The sequence below is a fragment of the Carassius auratus genome, unplaced genomic scaffold (assembly GCF_003368295.1).
Source record: "Carassius auratus strain Wakin unplaced genomic scaffold, ASM336829v1 scaf_tig00214480, whole genome shotgun sequence".
NCBI lineage: Eukaryota > Metazoa > Chordata > Actinopteri > Cypriniformes > Cyprinidae > Carassius > Carassius auratus.
In genome coordinates this window covers 26,186-50,026 of record NW_020527673.1, presented here as the reverse complement: position 1 = coordinate 50,026, position 23,841 = coordinate 26,186, and the positions used below count along the sequence as shown (strand labels likewise).

Sequence of the window (23,841 nt, the reverse complement as noted above, 5' to 3'; positions counted from 1 at the left end):
TACATTATTGTTTCTCCTCTGTGCCCAACCTTTCTGAAACAGGTCGATTTTTACAAATCTCATTGTTCCGAAAAGCAAGGTGTGCTCTGATTGGCCAGCTATCCAGTGTGTTGTGATTGGCTGAATACCACAAGCGTGTTACGGACATGTTATGCCCCTTGCCATACTGTGATGCTGTGTCCTGGTGCTACGAGACAAAAACTATAAAACCTATTACAAACAAGGCATTTGTTTTGATCCAGTGGAGAAATAATTATGGATTATAATGACTTAAATTGACATTTTATGTGTTTAATTGCGTATCACACCGTGTAAATGATGTGGATGAGTTTTAACTTTTAATTAGACTGTCTCGTTGGGTATGAGACTTTAGAACTTTAGAGATCTTATCTATTCACAAACATCTTTTAACATTCCAAAGAGACATGAAAACTTGAAATCACATCATATGACCCCTTTAAAGTGCCATTGTTGGTGGAATGGACTAAATTTGTTTTTAAAAAAAAGTCTTAATGGGTTCGGAAAAACATGACAGTGCAGGGATAAACAACCAATTTTTTTACAATGACTTTCTGCACAGCTTTCTACTGTTTTCTTTTTTAATCAATTGATAGTTGAGGAGTTGTTTGTCACATATTTTAATGTTTATCTGATCAAGCTCACACAGGTACTAAATCAGAGTAGATGAACTTAGTTCCTCTTGTGATCGAGATGCTTCACGCCCCAGAGTGAGTATTGAGGGTGAATCTCAGTGTTTCTCTCTGTCCATCTGTGTCGGACTCTGAGTGTTAGTCTCCACAGTGATGTGTAGACAGGGTTGATTGCTCCCTGTCTGGCCTGTCAGGCAGAGGAATGATCATCGTGTGCCATCCGGCCAGGAAAAGACTTTAACTTTCACTCTACATGCAAAGCAAAGCTTACTGCACTGATTTTTTAAATCAAAAGTTCAACCGTTTAAGATAAGACATTATTTGGTATTCTTAAAGAGAATCATCCTTTTACTTATCGGTTCAGGAATGAGTATGGTTAATTTAACAGAAATCTTGCATCAAGATATATAACTGAATCGCAGATACTGTAGTCCAACAGGATCCATCAGAAATAATAATAAAAATTTTTTGTTGTTGATTAAATTCTTAAGGAAATATGATGCTTGACAATGCAAGTTGTTTTAAGTATTTTTAGCACATTTCTGTGTGGTTTCCAGGGTGTTAATATTGCTTTATATGGATTCTAGGGTGTTCTGGGTGATTGCCAGGGTTTGGCACTGTTTCACCTAAAACTGAATTGTTTAGATTGTTTTAGCCATTTTGGGAGCCTGAAAATGCACAATTTTGAAAACAGGTCTCAAACCTTTGGAAAACTACATTATTATCATCAACATGTAAACTACATAAACACAAATTTGTAAAAACAATGGTGTATGTTAGGGATGTCCAATTTCGATTATTTCCATGATCGATCGTCGTTTAAATTAACGATCAATTAATCGATTAATCGTTAACCATAAAACTGCAAAATGCGTCTATTGCAGGCACACAGTCAGCGGTATGACAGGATGTGCAAAAGCCACACACACACACAAAACGCTTTCTCACTTGAATTAAAGAGGTTTTAGTCTGAATAAAATGCTAGTAGCAGGATTATAAAATGAATAGATGCGATTATGATCATTTGATAAAATGAAGAGAGCGCGCCATACTTTTGAGGTCATTTTACTTTGTTGACAGTTTCCAATCCTGCACGGAGAACGCTGAACGCGCCTCTTTAAATGGTTTTGTGGTGCTCGTTGTTGTATTTTAAAGCACAATTGCGATGTTTTCAACTGACATTATTGTATAAAATTATCCGAAATGTGGAGCGCGTGTGACTGCGCTGCACATTAAGTGAACTACATCGGCGCTGCTGCACCAAAACACAGTTGCTCACATTAATTTGATCCTGCTGGATTCTGTCCTAGAAAATGTCCGATTTTTTAAAATCCGGCATACAGCGCATTAGATCGTGACAGTGCATGCGTGCAGATGAGGATGAGCGAGCGCGACTTTGGCTAGATTTATTTGGAGGTTATTGCTCATGTCTCATTCGGCACAAATCGAAATGTTTCCATATTCGCAATGTATTTGAATGTTAAACTATTATTTATAATGTAAACTAGGCTTGTACTTAACACGCATTCGCATATAGACGGAAAAGATGATCCTCTTCATATGAGCAAAAACGTCCTTGGCATAACAGCAGAGTGGACCGGTATACTACGGTCTATTTAAACTGAACGCTCCAGGAATGTGTCGGTCACAGCGCCTATTAATCGCTGTTTTGAATCCAGCAATTATTTATTTAGAAATGATAAGATATGATTATGACAAGTGTGGTATAAAAGCTTTGTTTATTAGAGGAATAATAGGTTAACTGGAAAATGTTACATCGCGACCATGCTTTTGGACCCCATAGTCTTCATTTACGCGGCTTTGTTCTGGTTTGCCGGTTGGTCACGAATTTCCACAAATTCAGTATATTTAGGCATTGTTTCTTTTCCTAAATCTTCATAGTCTAGCCCTCTAATTTCCCAGGTTTATTTTATTATCTTTCGCTTTTAATAACTGTTTTCGCATCTCTTACTGTGGTAAAAATGGGAAGGGAAATTAAAGATTTCATGAATTAAGAATTCGTTCGATTTATTAATTTGTTCCCTTATTTCACTTAAATCATGGGTTATTTAGGGAACAAAATTAATGAAACATGGACAATTGCCACATTAATAATTCGTAGGAATGAATTAACAAGTTGTAGGAATGAATAGACTACCTGTCCTGTCACTGTGTCCCGCAGCCCTGCAAAGCGCACGATATAAAACAGTTATCTGATGAAATGATTAGTAACTACATTTCTATTGCATTTAATGTTGAAGAACTTTTATGTTGTTTCTATTTTAATGTACTTTAAAGTTTAAATCACATTAAAAGCTTAATTTGTACATTGTGAATGAATGATGATGCTTTTATATATCGTCACCGTCACTCACAGCCGCTCACACGTGTTGAGTGCGCATGAGCCGCACGCAGCCCAACATTGAATCGGTTAACCGACCATCCATAGCCTTTATCGATTGCATCTCTTATCGACAATTAATCGATCATCGATTAATCGTTGACATCCCTAGTGTATGTGATTGACAACTGTTGTCTGTATGCAAAACTTTTCAGAAAGGAAAAACATTTTCAATATCGTATAATCGTTGTCATGTTAATGTACCCTAAAGTGTTGTCAGCGATTTCAATACCATATTTTCCGGACTATAAGTTTTTATCAAAATTAATTTGACATGAACCAAGAGAAATGAACCAAGAGAAAACATTACCGTCTACAGCCGCGAGAGGGCGCTGTCACGGCTGTAGATGGTAATGTTTTCTCTTGGTTCTTGGGTCTAAATAAATGTTTTTTATATATGTTTTTTTCCTCGTCATGATGTATTTTTGGACTGATGCGTCTTATACTTAGGTGCGACTTATAGTCCGAAAAATACGGTAGTTGTTAGCATTTTTGGTTAAGTTTCTCAAAAAAGGCAATCCACTTCAAATGACAAATTGCAATTTGATTACATTACTGATTACTGCATTTAAAAAGTAATCAGATTACTAATTACTTAACTTTCAAGTTACTTTCAAGTTAAATTTTTTTTAAGTTATATTTATATACACTATCATCATATCATATCATCAAAACACTGAGCTTTTGTAAAATAAAGAAAACAAACATGATGCGCTCTCTGCCGTCTATCTGAAACTTTAAAACTTGAATACATGTCTACACACAGACATGAGAAAGGTCTAAATTGTAAAGAAAGCTTGAAGTGTCTATTTTTAAATTAAGTAAGTTTTAGCTCGTTAAAACAGCTTTTTTTAGATCTATTAAAGGCTATACTGACACATAAAACAATTATAAAAAGCATTTTACTTCATATTTTTTCTTAATGCTGTATTTAATTTAACTTAAAGGGGTGGTTCAAAGTTTTTTTTCTAGGCTTGATTTTGTGGTTAAAAGAAACACATTATTTTTCACATAATTTACCTTTATTCCACACCGCTCTGTCCCTTCTCTGAGAAACGCACTGATCATTTCCTGATTTTATAAAGCCTCTCCCTCAGAAATAGGTGATGGGCTCCGATTGGTTAGTTACCCCAGTGTGTTGTGATTGGCTAAACCATCTCTAGTGTGTGTCTAAATGTCCTGCCCCTCACTTCAGCGGCATGTGCTCTGGTTGTATTGTAAACAATGGCGTCGTTAATATCGTTTACCAGTTTGAGCCTGACTGAGAAGCTAATAGTAGGCCTATGTTTTTTGTTTGTTGTTGTCTCATAATTTTAGATATGTTGTTATTTGTAAATGCTACTGCTTATTTTAGCTTTTAATATATGGTTTTATCCTTATTAAAGCTTTCATACAGTACGGCAACTGCACTCGCATTCATGTTTAACACTTCTCCTAGCTATGTGAAAAAAAGTATATAATTGTAACAGTTCATTGTTGGAGCTGAGCTGAATGAGAGAGAGAAAGAGAGAGAGATACAGAGCATGTGCAGAACAGGGGGACGCAATATTAAGAACAGCTGCTTTAGTTTAGAACATTGATTTTGAAACTTGTGAATCCATTAGAATCATTAGAAGACAGTATCTTGATTCATATATGAATGATTTTTACAAGCACCTTTAGTTTTCCCTTCCTCTTCTTTAAAGCAGCATAGCATGGCCTCGCCTCCTTTGCTGCCTTTTCCAGAGGGCAGGGTTTATCTGGTTTTGTTTTGTCACGAACCCGGCAAGTAACTTGTTGTAGTCCCTACCAGCATTTTTTAGGCATTAAACTGCCAGAATTTTCAAAGATATTTCCATTTGCATTGAACTTTCTGCTTCTTAATTTTGCAGATATTGTTTATGGTCAAACAGCAACATTACACACTAACTAACATTAAAATAGTGAAAGAAAAAAAACATTTTATTGATATTAGTAACTGTAAAAACTTACTATTTAATAAGTTACTGTGTAATGCATTATACCCGACTCTTGTTGTTAGAGTCTGGCTGGTTGATAAAGTCTTACTATATGGTCACTATTTTTAGTGGGTTTTAGCAAGTTGCTGTCTGGTTGCAAGGGTGTTTTTCGTGGTTGATAGACTGTTGCTAAGCTGATTTGGGTCATTTTAGCACATTGCAGTATGGTTGCATGTTGTTTTCAAGTTTGAGCAATAGTAAAAACGACACTTTCCTTAGCAAAAACCACTTATTAAAATCATTTAACCCTTTTTATCGTTGAAATCTTGCATTCCCTATCATTATAACTATGATCCTCAAAGTTTGATGCCTTGTGCACCAGTATGTGGTTGGCTGTTAACTAACTTCACATGTGTGTTTCTTCCTGTGTTGATGTATCAAATCTTGTCAAGCACTGTGCTCTCAGGTTCAAAGCCCTGTCTAGCGCTTTGATTCACAGTCAGCTCATCAAATGGTTGGTAATGAGCTAGTTTTGCCCACTCTGATTGTCAGTGTGTGGGCTTTACTCCCCCAGACAGACTGACAGATAAAAAGCAGGCTAGTGCTCCCAGGAGCCCCTTTAAAGGTAATTGAGTTAAGAGTCAGAAGGCAGACCCGTATTTCCCATGGAGTGCAGAAGTAACCAGCATCGGGTGGCTGGTGGCTCTTTATCTGACGTTACAAATGATTGCAAAGGGTCCTTGATTTGCCAAGGAATCCAAAGTGATCCTGGTTTTCATGGCTGGAGGGATATCTGAGATAGTTGTAGTGTTGTGCCTATTTTTAGATTTGAAAATTGTTTCATTGTCATAACCTAAAGGGCTAGAGTTAGATTACAGTACAAGGATATAAGTCCTTAAGAGCAATATTTTTGAAGAGTCCTTTATCTCAAAGTGAATCGTTAAGTGAATATATATATATATATATATATATATATATATATATTTCATAACAGATATTGTACAATTGTGATGCTCAAGTGAATATTGGTATTACAACATTAATATACTTTATGGAATATGGATAACTGTTGACTTAACCCTCTGGAGTCGATTATAGCATATACGCGTTATGAGTCATTTTCTCCTGATAACCCCGAAAATAACTCAAAATACACTTTCAGTTTTAATCGTACAGATAAGAGCAATACAGACATAATAACAACAAAACTTTGTGCACTTATAAAATAAAGATAACAAACAAGGTGTGCTGTCTGCAGCCTTTGTCTGCGCTGATCTTCATTTACAAACACTATTAAATCTATTGATTTTAGTTCCCTTCTGGGGGACCTTCAAACTGCGTTCTCTAGGGGTTGCTATGGGGAACGCCTTCAGTGTGAACGGTGTTTGAAGCATGCATCTAAACACAACAATAACACTGGCTGGCAACGGTCTATGATGTCATCACCCGGTGCAACCACAGTATAAAAGTGCGCTGGGAGAACGCGTTTATCCTCTTCTTCATCTTGAGGACTGTTTTGTTTGAAGCATGTATGCGATTACTCTTCTTTACCATGGCAAGGACTAGTAAGGCATTTTAAGCTGCAGTCTGTAAAGTTTTGCCTCTTTGTCACCATCTATGTTTTAAAACCTGGAATTGCAGTTCCTTGCGGAATTATATTCCCGGCGTGAGTTGTGATCCAGCATGGATGAAACCTGTTTTGAAGTGAATGTGTTGCTGTCAGTCACCGCACCAGTGTGGATATTCACTGTACTTACTAATCACAGATTCTAACTTGCGTCTTGGAATATATAATTCAGACACTGATCACGCTGAAGGCTTTCCCCATAGTGACCCCTAGAGGGGTCTCATTCCCTTCTCAGGGAGCCATGGTTAAATACAGTACTTAGCCCGAGACGTTTTTAGTGTTATTATTTTGTTTATTTTAGACAAAATGGCAAACTTTAGCCAAATTTTTATTTTAGATGAAATAGTGGCCAGTTATTGGTTACTTGCCATAAAATGGAAATAAATTGTATCATAATTATGTATCTATTCACACTGTTCAGTAATTTACAGGAGTTACAATCAAGAAATCAATCTAATTTCTTTTTTTAATTTACATTTTAATTTTTCTGATATCATGCTTTATATATTGTTTCTCGATTAAACTGTAATATCTCTGATTAATTTAATTTTTATAAATAAAAAAACATTATTTTATTTATTTATACTCTTTTTCAGAAATAAATATTATGTATTTATATGTATATGCTAAATAAATTCTGGTTAATAGTCCTTAAAATAATATTTTAATATTTTTTTTAATTAGTAGTAATATTATTATTAAACTAAGTAATGTATTTCTGTCACAGTTTCTTCAAGTTAATCCAAACTTTAAAAGTAAAAAACAAGACTTTGTAACAGAACATAATAGGACCCCTTTAAGATTACTTTTCTATATGATATGATGATAGTTGATCTGCACTATTCATTCACAACGGAGACATGGAAGACATGCAGGAAAGAATCATATTGCAGTTTTTGTGGCTTAATGTTCACATACTCTAGTCCATCTGTGTTTTAATGTAAGTGCACTGACCTATTCTTGATTTATCAATACAAAATTTGGCCAACTCTGAAACGTTCCACGTTATACAGTAAATTCAGCTTCTATGACTGGATTCTGCAATTCAGTCAGCTTTTTTCGCATCGCGGAAATCATAGGGCCCTTTCTGTTCCGTACACACAGAAAATTATCATTTAAATTACCATGGAACTATCACTCCTGAAACTTTATAACGTTTAAATGGCTTAAAAGCAATTAGTGTTTTTCTGTAAAAAATATTAACATCATTATAGACTGCAGCAGCTCTATTAGGCTGTATTTGAAATAATATTTAAAATACTATAAGAAAAATAAGATCAACATAATAAGTTGGCTACTTTTCACATTCTTAGTTACTTGTTAGAAATAATGAAGATAAAATAATGCGTAGGTCTAAAGAAATAAAAGTTGCTGTTTAGTTTTTTTTTTTTTTTTTTTTTTTTTTACTTTCTTGGATTTTCTGTGGATTGTTGTGGCATTGCTCTGTCAGGTTTGCATTCCTGTTAGGAAAAGTAAGGAACAAATTAGAAAAGCAGCAGTAGTTAATGAAAAAGTAGGGGCCGGTTTCATCAACATTGCCCATCAGGCCTAGAGGAGGTCTGTTACATCCACTTTTAGCCAAGCTGTCTGCTGTCGGAACATTTCATCTTTGATAATAATCCCAACAAATTGAATTTCCTTCTTGGTCTCTGCTTATGCATTCCTGAAGTCATCTTGCATTGGTACGGTCCACTGGAGAGGCAGAATGCTGATGAGCCCCACACTGCCACTCCAGCTTCATGCACAGACAAATGGAAAGTGAAGGCTCCATTGAACACACCTGGCAAAATAGGAAAGGTGGAGTAGACGGGAAAAGATGCCTGCACTCTACCTGTCTAACAGGCATCTGCCTGAGCCAGCCAGGGACCCGCAGCAGATGGGAAGGGTCTTTCTCGAGATGTAGCTTACTTAAAGAGGTTTGCCTGGAACTACATCAAAATCCTGCCTTTATCTGATTTACCATTATTATACTCATTAATAATATTCATTTTGAATTTGATGGAGGGTTGTTTGGGAATGCTGTGACGTTATGACATTGATAGCAGAAGAGGATGTTTTAATTTCCTTACGGGAGGTGAAGAACTGATTTGGTGCAGTTGTACTTGTTTCTTTTCCTACCCCTTCCTATTTTTTGCCTGCTTGATTTGATCCTATCTGAAGGAGAATTTGTAGAGGACTCGTTGGTATTCACAAAGACAGCCGTTCCCATAGCATATCAAACAGAGCGCGTCTCAAGAGCGACGTACAGTCATTGTGAATTCTTCTCTGGGTGTTTCGCTGGGAATACCTACGGCTCTTATGCTAACACAATCAAGGTCCTTTTGGGCCTTTTTCATCAAGATGGGCAATGTTCGTTGCATGATTGTGTACTTTTGTCAGTGGCAGATTTTTCTTGTGTACACTGCTTATTTCCCCTCACATGCTCACTGAAGAAATGTGAGTGAAAATTGTGTTTACACCCACAAACATTTTGATCCTGAGGGGTAATTGCACAAGGCATTGATTTAAAAGGGGTAGAATTCTAGAAGTTGTCTCCTAAAGTCCACTTATGTTAGAGAGGTATTCATGAGTTATAATTTAGTTATCCTTGCTCAGGTCCTTAGAAGAAAACAGGCTTTTTTCACTACTGTACTGAACGTCTACTGTACTGCTGTGGAATAGCAGCCCAGTTTAAAATTCTTACTTAGTACTATTGATTTCAAATTTTTAATTGCACCATTTACTGTGTAAATACTGTATATATATTTTCATATATTTAAATCTAAATAATGAATACTCAAAACCCAGTCTTTAGAGAGAGCCATATAGTATTCATAAGTTGCAAAAATGCTGAATCAATTTTGTCTGTATATTTTTCCATTAAAAAGTTTAGGGTCGGTAAGAATTATTAAATTTTTTTAATACAATTTTTTATTTATTTTTTTTAAACAGAGCGCGTCTCAAGAGCGACGTACAGTCATTGTGATTTCTTCTCTGGGTGTTTCGCTGGGAATACCTACGGCTCTTATGCTAACACAATCAAGGTCTTTTGGCCTTTTTCATCAAGATGGGTAATGTTCGTTGCATGATTGTGTACTTTTGTCAGTGGCAGATTTTTCTTGTGTACACTGCTTATTTCCCCTCACATGCTCACTGAAGAAATGTGAGTGCAAATTGTGTTTACACCACAAACATTTTGATCCTGAGGGGTAATTGCACAAGGCATTGATTTAAAAGGGGTAGAATTCTAGAAGTTGTCTCCTAAAGTCCACTTATGTTAGAGAGGTATTCATGAGTTATAATTTAGTTATCCTTGCTCAGGCCCTTAGAAGAAAACAGGCTTTTTTCACTACTGTACTGAACCTCTACTGTACTGTTGTGGAATAGCAGCCCAGTTTAAAAATTCTTACTTAATACTATTGATTTTCAAATTTTTTAATTGCACCATTTACTGTGTAAATACTGTATATATATATATATTTTCATATATTTAAATCTAAATAATGAATACTCAAAACCCAGTCTTTAGAGAGAGCCCATATAGTATTCATAAGTTGCAAAAATGCTGAATCAATTTTGATATGCAGATGTTCTGTTTGATGTCTGTATATTTTTCCATTAAAAAGTTTAGGGTCGGTAAGAATTATTAAATTTTTTTAATACAATTTTTTATTTTATTTTTTTTATTTAGAGACATTAATACTTTTATTCAGCAAAAATGCACTAAATTTATCAAAAGTGACAGCAAATGCATCTATTGTGCTACAAAATATTTCTATTTCAGTTAAATGCTGTTCTTTTGAACTTTCTATTCATCAAAGAATCCTGAAAAAAAGTATCTCGTATATTCACAAATATTAAAGGGATACTCAACCCCAAAATAAAATGTTGTTACTAATCACTTACCGTCATGTTGTTCCAAACCCGTAAAGCTTTGTTCGTTTTCTGAACTAGGGTTTCCTTTCATCGAGGCAAAATAAGGGCAGCCATTCATGACAGCACCATAAAAAAAACTTGCAACAGAACACATTTAATATTGTTTTAAATTTGATTATTTATCATTTTTAGTATTAGTATTTTTTGACAGTTCTGCAGCCTATACCTTTAGAAGCACAAGTGTGTCTGTCACTTTAAAGGTATGGTTCACCCAAAGATGAAAATCATGTCATAATTTACCCAGGCTGTTCTAAACCTGCATATAAAATAGTTATTTAAAATTGTAGTCATATTTCACAAAATCCCTTTTTTGTTTAGTTTATTACTAACTTAGTTTATTACTAACAATGTTTAAATGTTTGAGAAATACCAGACATGCTTTTAAATAAATGAAAAGTAAGTAGCAGAATAGAGTTGTAGAGTCATGAAAAGACCAATAATGCTACAACTTAGTTACAAACTTGTGAAATTTTATGACTTACATAAATTGTGATGTTATTTAGTGCAATTTCCATCATTTGTTTCATTGCAGTGTGCAGGTAGCTTTGGAAACTGTAAATATTAGAGTATGTCTGCATAGAACATCAAGCTATTCTCTTTCAAAAGAGCAAGGAAAATCCTGCTTTCTGTAAAATATCCCTCTCAGAGTCTGCAGTAGACTGATCAGAGATTAAAAATGCATTTCCCTCTCATCTTCACAGCATCAAATGAGAATAAGACACACAATGAGTGAAAGCCGAAAAGCTGTCAGAGAAGAGCTTCTAGCTAAGTAGGTGAAACGCGTTCGATGAAAAATGGATTGATACTAACGGCTGAAAACTTTCTAACAAGGTGCTCCTCGCCGGGTGAGGACGATTAAACTTGGGTGCGCAGTTTCCTCGTCACTCTTATTGCTTTTTTATATTTACAGCCAACCATAAGGCTACTAACATTTTACAGGTTTTATGTCGGTGCTGGAGGAATGAAATAAGAGGTGTGTCAAGTCTGGCACGTCCTTCAATGTTTGCAGCAAATGAAAGGATAGAACAACAGGGGACTGTTTTTACATTTTTGAAGGGAGTCCATGCGTGTGTTGCATGTGAGAGTCAGAGCTCCTCGTGTCTTTATGGAAAATACTGAGGCGAATATGTCCGTGGGGTTCAGTGTTTCCTAAAGCTTGGTTAAATGCCATGTGGGGATGCTTCACACTCTTTAGATTTAGTAGATGTAAATGCCTTAGAGGTGAGCAGGTGTCTGCTTGTAGACATGACTTCCCTCTGAGATGAAGAACTAGAGAGACAGAGGAGGAGGGAAGAGGAGGATGCACGTCAGTTTGACTGAACATTTCAGTGCTAGCACAGCCATTAATCTTAGAATGATTATCCATGATTAGCATTGCTGCAGCTCTTGATGGCTGCAAACCCTCAAGCTTAAGAAAAATATTTTTGTGATGTATTATTGAGTTGAATTTGAATGCTTTGTGAGGAAAGGAGGCCAGTTTTTATGTGTCTGCCTCTTTTCTTCAGGCCTGCAGTAATATTCAGCACATAGTTGAGTGAAGTGAACAGAAACCACAACATTTGTTGTAGTTTGTCACACCACAGAAAAATGTGTTATTATTAACCACCCAGCCAAATTTGATTGAGAAAATCGTTGAATAATGCTACAGCTTGAATGGATGTTCCCTCTAGAAGCTTAGTTGGATTTCCACAGCCATACATGTTTATAATATTTATTTACATGACAAATGCATAGCTAGCTAGCAAACTGTAGGCTGTGGTAACTAACGTTAATGAAAGTAAATCACCATTGAGCAGGAGAACCACTGATGCTAATGCACTCTAGTTATTATATTGTTAGGGGATGGGTCGTGCTCAGTGGCTTCAGTGTGTCATCAAGACCAGCACACAAAAAAAACTGTATGCAAAAATGGTGAAAAACAGTTTAACGGTCCAACTCCGCAATTCAGTACTACATAGTTTTTGTACACTTTGTATTGTGTTTTCAGCAATACATTTGTATGTATTTAGAAATAATTCTGAAATGGCTTTACATGGGCCTTAAGTAAAAAGCATTCATATGTAGCAGCTTGTTGTATTTTCCTGATATTGTGTTCCCATTTTCCCAAATATCAAAGAAAAAAAAATCCACAGTAGCATTTCTATGACTTTGAAAAAGAGGGGGGGGGGATATCAAAAGATTGATTTCAAAAGATGTCAAATGCCATCACTCCCTTAACCAATGTATTAATAACTTCTTTTATTTCATGCCAAGGTAATAAAACATAAAGTATAGTTTTATTAATGTAAAAAAAAAAAAAAAAGATTAATGATGTTAATTTTGTGGAAATGCATTCTCACTCTCTGCGAATGGTCCATTAGTGTACTGTAAATGTGATCCAGACCTTGCAATGGTTAGATCTGGACCTTGAATCATATCTTATGTAGTGTGTGTGTGTGTGTGTGTGTGCTTCTGCAAATTTAACAACCAAAGCCCAAAGTATTAAATTCTTGTGAATTTCTTTTCCTGAAATGCTTATTGCTTTTTTAATTTTATCTTTGAAACATATGGGCTCCTGAATCAGTCTCAGATTGTTCTAAGCTTTGCTAGCAGAGATATTCAGAGACTCGACCTTGTGGAAGTTGAATTCAATACCCTTGAGCTGAAAGATCTCAGCTCCCCAGAAAAGGAGCTTCAGGATTGAACCTGACTGATAGCAGGTCCACCCATAAGGTCCACCCATAAATTTTTATCACAGTGCCCAAAAACCGAGGAAATCTACTTCAGCGCATGGTCCTTGCATTTTTTTGTCCTCCATTCTAGAAAGATGACCATGGTAAACCCATAAAATGGCCATAAAGCAATGCCCACCTTTCCTTGCCCACTCCGGTCACTCTCAGATATTCCTCAATTGCTCTGACCTCAAGGACACCTTGTCTCTCTCAGCAGTCACCTGAAGTCTCACTGTACCTTGGACTCTATCTCCTCCTTTCATTTCATTTTTACAGACCTCATTGATATGCTCCACAGCAGCTCGGCTGCATCTGTCTACATTCTCCACCATGTGCTCTACAGCAGGTTTGTGACCCCTTGACATTTCGCCCATTTAACTGAAACAGCAATTCAGGAGCCTGTACAAGATCTTAAAGTGTCTGGATGTGGATATATAAATGCAAACAAGTCAATTTAAAGAACTTGCAATCGGATCTTTTTTCTTTAACAAATTAATTCACATTAATTGCTACATCCAGTACAGGAATCTGTCGAGGCGAATGTTAAAGGGGTCATATGATGTTGCTAAAAATAACATGTGGTGGCAAGTTTAAAACGAAGCGTTTAAGGAGGGAATGGGCAAGTCCTAAGTTTAAGAATCAAGTTTCAAGACTTTAGTCTTTGCAACTTTAGGGATCTTATCTATTAACAAACAGCTTGTAACACTCCAAAGAGAGAGGAAAACTTGAAAAGTCTCATCATATCTCTAAGCACAGGCAAAACATCGGTATCTGTAACTTGTTTACCAAAAAAACATACCTAAAACTGGATATTTGTTGTGTGCATATGTCTAGGATTTTGCCTAAAATTAGAAAGCATTTTGCCACCACCTTAAGAAAAATACACTTAAATCAAAATGCATCCAATGAAACAAGCATTATATTATGCTTCTCGATTAGTCTTTGCAACTTTAGGGATCTTATCTATTAACAAACAGCTTGTAACACTCCAAAAGAGAGAGGAAAACTTGAAAAAGTCTCATCATATCTCTAAGCACAGGCAAAACATCGGTATCTGTAACTTGTTTACCAAAAAAAACATACCTAAAACTGGATATTTGTTGTGTGCATATGTCTAGGATTTTTGCCTAAAATTAGAAAGCATTTTGCCACCACCTTAAGAAAAATACACTTAAATTAAAATGCATCCAATGAAACAAGCATTATATTATGCTTCTCGAGTAAATCATCCAGATGTTTAGATAATATTTTTGTCTTGTTTTCCAGTAAAGAAATGATCCAGAAAATTTCAGAAATTATACAGAATTTTATTTTTTTGCAACGAGTGCATAGCGACTAAGATGCACGTCTCTCACTTACATATTTCATATGGTTTATAAACTGTTTAAAAGAGCCATTGCATGGCACAATTGATTTGTCTGAGCTTTAGGGGAAACACGGCAACGCCGCTGACAGAAGTCAGATTCACTGCACCCAGGTGCCCTTTTTTTAAAATCAAAGCTCTGAGCTCTTGTGAAGTGTGGAGAAAACCGCAGATGGAGGATTTAAAAGGTTTGCCGCTTTGGTTCTCCGGCGCTGTGAGGTGTCATGAAAGACTTCTCCACGTTTGTAGAAGCACGTTGTGATAACCTTCGCGTGATTGCCTCTGTTTGTTTGCTCACACTGAGGAATGGGTATAAATAGGCATCTCTATCATTGTGGATTTCCGTGAAGTTGACGCCGCTGGTTGATGTAAATTAAGGAAGCGATGATGGTCCTGCACATTGACTTCATCTTTGATGGTACATGACTTTGTGCCTGCGCCGGGTAGCAGTACAGCAAACTGGCACCTTTTCTAACTGTGCCTCTTTCATGTCTGCCTGCAGGTGATGTGGCCCCCTACTTCAAAACGGAGCCAGGTTAACAAACAGCTTGTAACACTCCAAAGAGAGAGGAAAACTTGAAAAGTCTCATCATATCTCTAAGCACAGGCAAAACATCGGTATCTGTAACTTGTTTACCAAAAAAACATACCTAAAACTGGATATTTGTTGTGTGCATATGTCTAGGATTTTGCCTAAAATTAGAAAGCATTTTGCCACCACCTTAAGAAAAATACACTTAAATTAAAATGCATCCAATAAAACAAGCATTATATTATGCTTCTCGAGTAAATCATCCAGATGTTTAGATAATATTTTTGTCTTGTTTTCCAGTAAAGAAATGATCCAGAAAATTTCAGAAATGATACAGAATTTTATTTTTTTGCAACGAGTGCATAGCGACTAAGATGCACGTCTCTCACTTACATATTTCATATGGTTTATAAACTGTTTAAAAGAGCCATTGCATCCACAATTGATTTGTCTGAGCTTTAGGGGAAACACGCAACGCCGCTGACAGAAGTCAGATTCACTGCACCCAGGTGCCCTTTTTTTTAAAATCAAAGCTCTGAGCTCTTGTGAAGTGTGGAGAAAACCTGCAAGATGGAGGATTTAAAAGGTTTGCCAGCTTGGTTCTCCGGCGCTGTGAGGTGTCATGAAAGACTTCTCCACGTTTGTAGAAGCACGTTGTGATAACCTTCGCGTGATTGCCTCTGTTTGTTTGCTCACACTGAGGAATGGGTATAAATAGGCATCTCTATCATTGTGGATTTCCGTGAAGTTGACGCCGCTGGTTGATGTAAATTAAGGAAGCGATGATGGTCCTGCACATTGACTTCATCTTTGATGGTACATGACTTTGTGCCTGCGCCGGGTAGCAGTACAGCAAATTGGCACCTTTTCTAACTGTGCCTCTTTCATGTCTGCCTGCAGGTGATGTGGCCCCCTACTTCAAAACGGAAGCCGGGACCTCCAGAGATCCACCTAGAAGGAACCGCCTGGTCATGACCTGCCTGGCGGAGGGCAGCTGGCCTCTGGAGTTCAAATGGGTCTCAACAACACAGATATCACAGCCTTCTCTCCCGAGTACAAGTGAGTGCCATCTTTCATCTAAGGTTTTCTGGAGATGAAGTCCTGCTCAGAAACTGTCTCAAGGTTACAATGAGAGAGAACAGCAGAGGCTCATGGTTAATATGAGAGACAAAAAGTCTAATATTAATCCCGCCTGCAGCTTTTCTTTTGTACAACCCACACATTTATTCACTGTCTGTGGCAGGTATATTAAATTTGTTCAAAACATGGCCATTAACCCCTAGAACAATATTCTTATCCTGCTGTTTTCGTTTATGGATCTGTTTAAGGAATCTTTCTCATTACTTAAATAATGTTTAGTTAATGAAAGCAGTCTGGAATTTAAAGAACATATTAAAAAAAGACTGCATTTTTTTTAAGTGTTAAACATTTAACCTCTCAAATATGCAGCATGTGTTTTTGTTAAGGCACTTACTTTCTTTCCTCTGTACAAAGGTTGTTATGCAACTATTATTTTTCTTAAAACTAACAGATTCTTTAGAGTATTTTTTCTTTCTGTCAAATGAAGGTCACATTAAAACTGGCTTGGGACACTTTAATCAGGCATTCATTTATTTTAATACCGCTTTGCATTTAAAAATGGCTGATATAGATTTATGGTATTACAAATAAAATATGAAAATAACAGTTTTAATTGTGAAGTAAAATCATGAAAGTCAATTTGTGAAAAACAAAGTTCTGGTAAATTGGCTATAATTTGTGAATGGAATATTTTATAATGTGATGAAGTTGAAATTGCGCTTCACGTGTTTATATTCGATCAGTGTATTAAGTGACAGCAGCAAAATATACAGTATACTGTAGTCTACGCTGTTAATATGACCCAAACTATTAAAAAAAAACAGAAAATCACTCACTGCTCTGGAATAAATAACATCTATAGCTGAAATAAGAAGACATGTCTTACATGAATGCTTCTTTTAGATGCTCTAGCGTGAAGATAAAGATGTCAGATTGTGTGCGGCTCACTCAGGGTGGGGTCTCTGCTAATACAGCAGTGTCTGGCAACAGTTGTGGGTGGGTCTTGTAAAATGTGACATCACATTTTGCGGATTCTGAAAAAGGCTTGTTCTGAGACACTGCTTATGATTTTTGGGGATTAAAAAAGGAGAGGTTGGATTATTTATCATTGTAGTAGGGTGGTTGTGTACACACACTGACAACATGTAAAATTTAACTTTGCCTAATAGTTGTCCTTTAAAAAATTCTTCTTTAAATACATTCTCATGCTAAGTCTGTTGAAGCAGTATTTTGATTTTTATTTTAATGCAATGCCTTCCCTCATAGACTTCCATTATACCCGGACTACTCTCAGCGCAGTTTTTGTTTGCTTTAACAAACTGAGAGACAAGTCGACATTATTTTCTGTGACAGATGTTTTTGATGGAGCTTAACTCCGAATTGAACCTGGAATGTGCCATTAATTAAAAATTAAATTACTAGAAGTGAAGCGCATTCAAATAATTTTTAATTAAGTTTTTTTTTTTTCTAGAGAGAGATTCCACTAGTTTATGCAGTAGCACATTTAATCAACGATGTAATTTCCTAGTTGAGGTCTCTCCATGCCTTATGTTTAATTTCTCAGTAATGATAGCCTCTTTCTTAATCAGCATACAGCCTCTGTAGCACTCAGCATTTCTTCAGACATGTGGAGGGTTAAAGCTGCTGAAGAATTGGCCCTACGGGTTCCTTCTGTCTTAATAGAAGTGTCTACAGTGCTGCCCGGCTCTCTTCAGAGACGAATAATGCTTTCATTCGTTGCCTGAAGTGCACTGCCGACATCTGATTCACAGTTAATGTCAAATTTTACATTAGATGTTTTGATTTATCTCCAATTTAGGAGCCGTATACATGCTAAAGTAGGTGTTTTGCATCTTCTTGCCTTCCCGTGTCAAGTTTTTCTACGTTTTGTCCATCTGTAGAACTGGTTTGCTCTAATTGGTATTGCTTTTCTCATTATCTTTCATCACTTACACAGTGCGCTCAGAGTTGCCACCGTATTGCTATTGAGTTCTTGCGATGGAAGGAAACCGCCACTGAGATGCACAGACCCACCGGATGGCATTTTCAGAGACGTAAACAGATTCGGCTAAGTAGTGAGCAACAGCGCATTAGTCATGTATTCAGCGTGTTCGGAAATGCCAACAGATTTTAATGCCCCAGCGTTCACCACCTCTGCTTTGGTCGAAGTGGCCTTTTGGATGAAATCTGATGTTTGTCATCATAGCTGGGCATGGAGAGGAGTTCCTGTGTGGCGTTTTGATGTACTCTGTTCACGCTAATGTGCGAGCTGGCGAAAAAAAGGATAGTCGTGACTGTGAGGGTGAACCTTTTAAACCCGACCTCTCTAAATGGGAACACATTTGAGTCGAAAATCCTTGAATTTGTTGGCAAATAGCAGGGAACTGTTGTTTTTCCTGCTGTTTTTATCATGGGTGCGATGTGAATTAAAGTTGTTGATTCTCTTTCTCTCTCTTAGGTATACCATCTCCTCTCTCCAGCGCTCCAATATGGGTGTTTATCAGTGTGTGGTGAGAAACAGGATGGGCGCTCTGCTTCAGAGAAGAGCCGAGATACAAGTGGCATGTGAGTTGATGTAGATCAGATCAGAGCTTTACATGGTAGTCTGTTCCTGTTTCTATGATGTTGTATGACTTTAGACAACTTATATAGTCCTGGACAAAAGTTTACATACACTTCGTACAAAATGCATGTTATTTTTTTATTTAGAGCTGACCTGAATGAGATATTTCCCATGAAAGACGTCTACATGTAGTCCACAGTAGAAAATATTAGTTGAAATGATAAAAATGGCCCCGTTCAAAAGTTTACATACACTTGATTCTTAATATTGTTTTGTTATCTGGATGATGATGTTTTTTATGATAGTTTTATGAGTCCCTTGTTTGTCCTGAACAGTTAAACTGTCCGCTGTTCTTCAGAAAAATCCTTTAGGTTATCCAGCATCTTTTGACTATTTGAACCCTTTCCAATAATGACTGTATGATTTTGAGATCCATCTTTTCTCACTGGGGATGACTGAGGGACTCATACAAAACTAACAAAAGGTCCAAATGGTCACTGATGCTCCAGAAGGAAAAACCAAGCGTTAAGAGCCTGGAGGTGAAAACTTTTGATCGGAATGAAGATATTTTTTCTTATGTAGTACTGCTCTTTTGAAGCTATAGAAGATACTTACATGTTTCCCAGAAGACTAAATAAGTTGGATTCACACTGATCTTCAAATTCAAAATGTTTTCACCTCCAGGTTCTTAATGCAGTGTTTTCCCTTCTGGAGCATCGGTGGGAGTTTAAACCTTCTGTAATAGTTGTGTATGAGTCAGTTGTCCTCAGTCAGTGTGAAAAGATGGTTCTCAAAACATACAGTACAGTCATTGTTGGCAAGGGTTCAAATATGCCAAATATTCTGTAAATTCAAAGAAATCGTGGGACCTCAAGGATTTTTTCCGATGAACAGTGGGCATTTTAACTGTTCGGGACAAACAAGTGACTCATGATAAACTATCACAAAAAAAAAAAAAAACAAGACTGGATCCTCCATTGTTCCTGTGGCTTAGTGGTAGATTTTTGCATTAGCAGCGCAAAAGGTTGAGGGTTCAGTTGGGTTCAATGCATAAATGTAAATGTAACAACACAGTATTAAGGTTTGATTTGCTAACAATTTAAAGTAACTGTTTTCCTTTTTAATATATTAGTAAATGTATTCTTGTGATGAAAAGCTGAACTTTCAGCATCATCTACTCTAGTCTTCAGTGTCACATGATCCTAATATTTATATATTGAGTGAAAACATTATATATAGAATTTTATGGTGCTTTTGCATCCTTTCTGAAGCTTAAAACTTCTCATTTTTAGTAAATGCATGGGAAAAAGGAAAAGCACTTAGTGATGATACCTCTTAAAAGTTCCCTGTTATGCTTTGAATAAGGCAGGATTTACACTGAATGAAGAAGATGGCTGCAGTAGAAAAGCTGACTTTTTAGGCTTGGACCTTTACTCCAGCGTATAAAACAGGCTCTAAAGGTTCACACTGACCCAGACTGACTGTTCCAGACAATTCAGCATTTCAGCTCAGAAAAAACATTCAGCCATGATGGAGTTTTCACAAAATAGGCCATGTTCATGCTAGTGAAAATATGAGAAATAATTATTGGGACTTAAATAAAATTTTTCCTCATTTACCCAAAACAAACCAGCAAACAAGATTGTTTGTTAGGTGAAGTGTGTAATTTCAGCAATATACTGTAGTCCTTTTAAGGCAAATCAGTTTGCTCCATCTTGTTTGGTCCATTTATTGGGATATTGGGAAATATAGTGCTAAAGTAGTTCCAGGCAGCTTAGGCCGCATTACATGTCCATATCACTTCAGCAGATGATTTCAGATACTTTAAAACAGCAAAAGAACCAAAACCCACAACAACACTGGCCAAGCAAATATATATAATTAAAAAAAAAGACAAAAACTACAACCTTCATCAAGTTCTTAACAGTTTTTTTTTTTTTTTTTAATCTGGCAGGTAAGTGCAAGCTTAGCCAGTTTAAGGATATTGTTTACTGGCTGCAGGTGTTTTAAAAACCAAAAATAAGAACTTTTTAAACACTTTAAATCGATGTGAAAACTGCGCCGCTTGAACTATGTCACCAAATTCAATGTGCTTGACGTTCTTTTGTTCTGCATGGTGATGCAATCTTGTGGTGCCGTGCACCATGAATAAATGTTTGAATAAATGTTTCTGATTGAATACCTCTGCAGTTTGTACCCAAAAGCCTACTGAATGTGTCATCAGAGTTGCTTTGTTTCGTGAAAGAAGTTCTCCCATGTTTGTAATACGATCCCTGACTTTCTTCTCACAGATATGGGTGACTTTCTCGACAATGACCAAAGAAAGACTGTGACACAGGGCCGGGCCGCCATCCTAAATTCCCCAGCGGTCAGTTGCTTCCCGCGGCCACAGGTGACATGGTTCAGGGACGGCTACAAGATCATTCCCAGCAACAGAGTGTAAGTACAGCTTAATTGCTTGTCTAATCTTTAAACCTGAACGCCTGCTCATTAGGAAAGTTCTGGGTGACCCAGCAAAGGTCCCTATGGCTTTGGGTTCACGTAAGGGATGTAATTACCTTCAGTGTTCACGCTTAATTCCTCTGGGCATGCATTTACTGTGACCAACAGTGGAAAATGCTGGGAAAAAACAGAGAGACACTTCAGCCAGTGATGCAGAAGACATGGATACTGTGCACGACTTTCTTTTGAGTGTGTGTGCGAGTGTTTTTCTCCCACTGCCTTGTCACAGAAGTGCAATTAATGCCTGTTCTCTGCCCTTCTTTAATCTTGCTAAGGTAGTTCTTCATTGCCTTTTTCTAATTAGCAGCTCTCCCAGGCTGAGATCGACGAGGCTGATCCGATTCGCCGTTATCACTCAAGTGTCTTTCATTCCGTCGAGACCCAAATAAAACTCCACCACTGAGACACAACTAATGACTCACCTTTCGCTCCATGCATATAGCAGTGGGCCCATTCGAGAATTGCATTTGATATTGGCAGAAGGTGTAATTGAAAAGTAAGCAGGCTAATGTAGGTAAATTTGGAAATAAACTCTGGGTAGTAATGATTTGCATTCGTTCCGTTTGGCTTCATTGGATTGATTAGCTGTGTCGACGTTCAGGCAGTTTTATTCTCAATAACTGTGCAGAACTGTGGTCGTGGTTCTGTGATTCTATTTACACCTGGAATTATTATACATCTCGTTGATCTGATCACATGTGGACAACCAATCACCATGTGTGATCCAATCAGTCATGCCTTATGAGTAGTCAGAAATGCATGGGACCAAATCACACTTGTTGTGTAAATCCTAATCTATCATGAACAATGTCCTTTTTTTTCTATCTTTCTTTTTTTATATATAAATAAATACTTTTATTTAGCAAGGAAGCATTGAATTGATCAAAAGTGAAATTGAAGATATTTATAGTCTGTTTAAATGAATGCTGTTCTTTTGAACTTTCTATTCATCAAAAGTATTGTTTGCACATTGATAAAAAGATTTTCTTGAGCAGCAAATCAGCATAAGTAACCCTGGACCACAAAACTAGTCATAAGGGTACATTTTTGAAATTAAAGTTGTTTTTTTTGGGGGGGGGGGGGTTACTATATTTACACTGAACAAATAATCTTTCCAATGATGAATGGTTTGTTAGGGAAGAACAAAATTTGGCCCAGATACAACTATTTGAAAATATGAGGGTGCAAAAAAATCTAAATATTGAGAAAATCACCTTTAAAGTTGGCCAAATGAAGTTCTTAGCAGTGCATATTACTAATCAAGAATTATGTTTTAATATATTTACAGTAGGAAATGTATAAAATATCTTCATGGGGCATAATCTTTACTTAATATCCTAATAATTTTTGGAATAAAAGAAAAACAGTTATTTTGAATTGTATTATTATTTTACAATATTACAGTTTTTACTGTATTTTTGATCAAATAAATGCAGGCCTGTTTAGCATAAGAAACTTCTTTCAAAAACATCTAAAAGCTATTGAGATAAACTCTCAAATATAACATAATTTAAAGGGCAGACCGATGGTTCACGACAACGGTTGACTCATGTACAGTATGCATGTGTGTCTGCATATATTTAAAATATGAAAAAAAAACAGTACAGTCAATCATTTGGTTGTTGATTTTTGTATTAGCTGGGTGAACCTGAATTATTATTATTTTTTTATTTTTTTTGTGATCTAGGCTTAAGAAGCACCATTTATAATACCATTGTTATTAGATTTTATTCCTGATTTGAGATATTTTATTTAAATGTATTTTCAAAAAAAAGTTAAATAGATTGCAATACATTCCCAATGAGCTGTAATTGCATGTCTGGAAATTTCTGCAGAGCTGTTACAAAAGTGGTCGGCCAGTGAACCGGCTTGCTTTACATGAACTTTCTGGTAAGTGAATAACCATCAACGACTCCCAGACCATCAGATTTTGAACATAAGTAGTTTTACACATATAACTTGTGTTCTTCTGAAGTAAAATTGTGCATTGGATTGAAAGACATGTTGGAAGGTGGATATATATGGGCTCTTTGTAGATGTTAGTTAAGGCTTTTGGCTACACGCCAGCTCAATAATTGGACCGGTGCTCTCCTGCCAGTGCTTTGACAGAATATTGCATCATGACAGAAAGCAGGGGCACATACATAAAATCAATATGCCACTGCTGACAATGTTCTCTGCCGCATATATGCAACCAAGGGAATCTGTACCTTTGGGAGCCTGGCGGTCTTCCCAGACAGCATTGCTCCTTTGACCCTATACGCAGCCCAGCTGGTGTCTGCAGCATCCAGACTCGAACCCAGAAGCTCACCCAGCCCAGAGGATGGCAGACTAATATCAAGCAATCATACTTCCAGCCAAGGCCATTAGCGCACTATTGGATGTGATGTCACACCCTTAATTGTTCTGTGGCAGCGGCTGAAGCAATGCAATCAGCTTAGGCCATTTAAACTGGCACAATGTGTTACTGGGCAAAATCCCCAGGATGGACTTTGGGAAATTGGGCTGTAGTTCATAAGCACTTGACTGGCACGGCCATTACATTAACTGCCCTTGTAGG

General features: G+C 36.8%; 2 protein-coding genes across 2 annotated transcripts in view; both read left to right on the top strand.

Annotated features, from left to right (window-relative positions):
- The window catches only part of LOC113092148 (protein sidekick-1-like), a 118,425-nt gene extending 102,306 nt beyond the window's left edge, over positions 1-16,119 (top strand). Inside the window, exons 2-3 of the mRNA XM_026257755.1 lie at positions 15,107-15,139; positions 16,071-16,119. Coding sequence (XP_026113540.1) covers positions 15,107-15,139; positions 16,071-16,111 — 74 coding nt within the window. The 3' untranslated portion in view covers positions 16,112-16,119. The remainder of the gene's footprint in view (positions 1-15,106; positions 15,140-16,070) is intronic.
- Positions 16,120-16,148: 29 nt separating this feature from the next.
- On the top strand, positions 16,149-21,351 carry LOC113092126 (protein sidekick-1-like). Its single transcript, XM_026257727.1, has 3 exons — positions 16,149-16,195; positions 18,675-18,781; positions 21,071-21,351. The coding sequence occupies exons 1-3, from the start codon at positions 16,149-16,151 to the stop codon at positions 21,220-21,222; spliced, it is 306 nt and encodes a 101-aa protein (XP_026113512.1). The 3' UTR covers positions 21,223-21,351.
- The last annotated feature ends 2,490 nt before the right edge of the window (positions 21,352-23,841 follow it).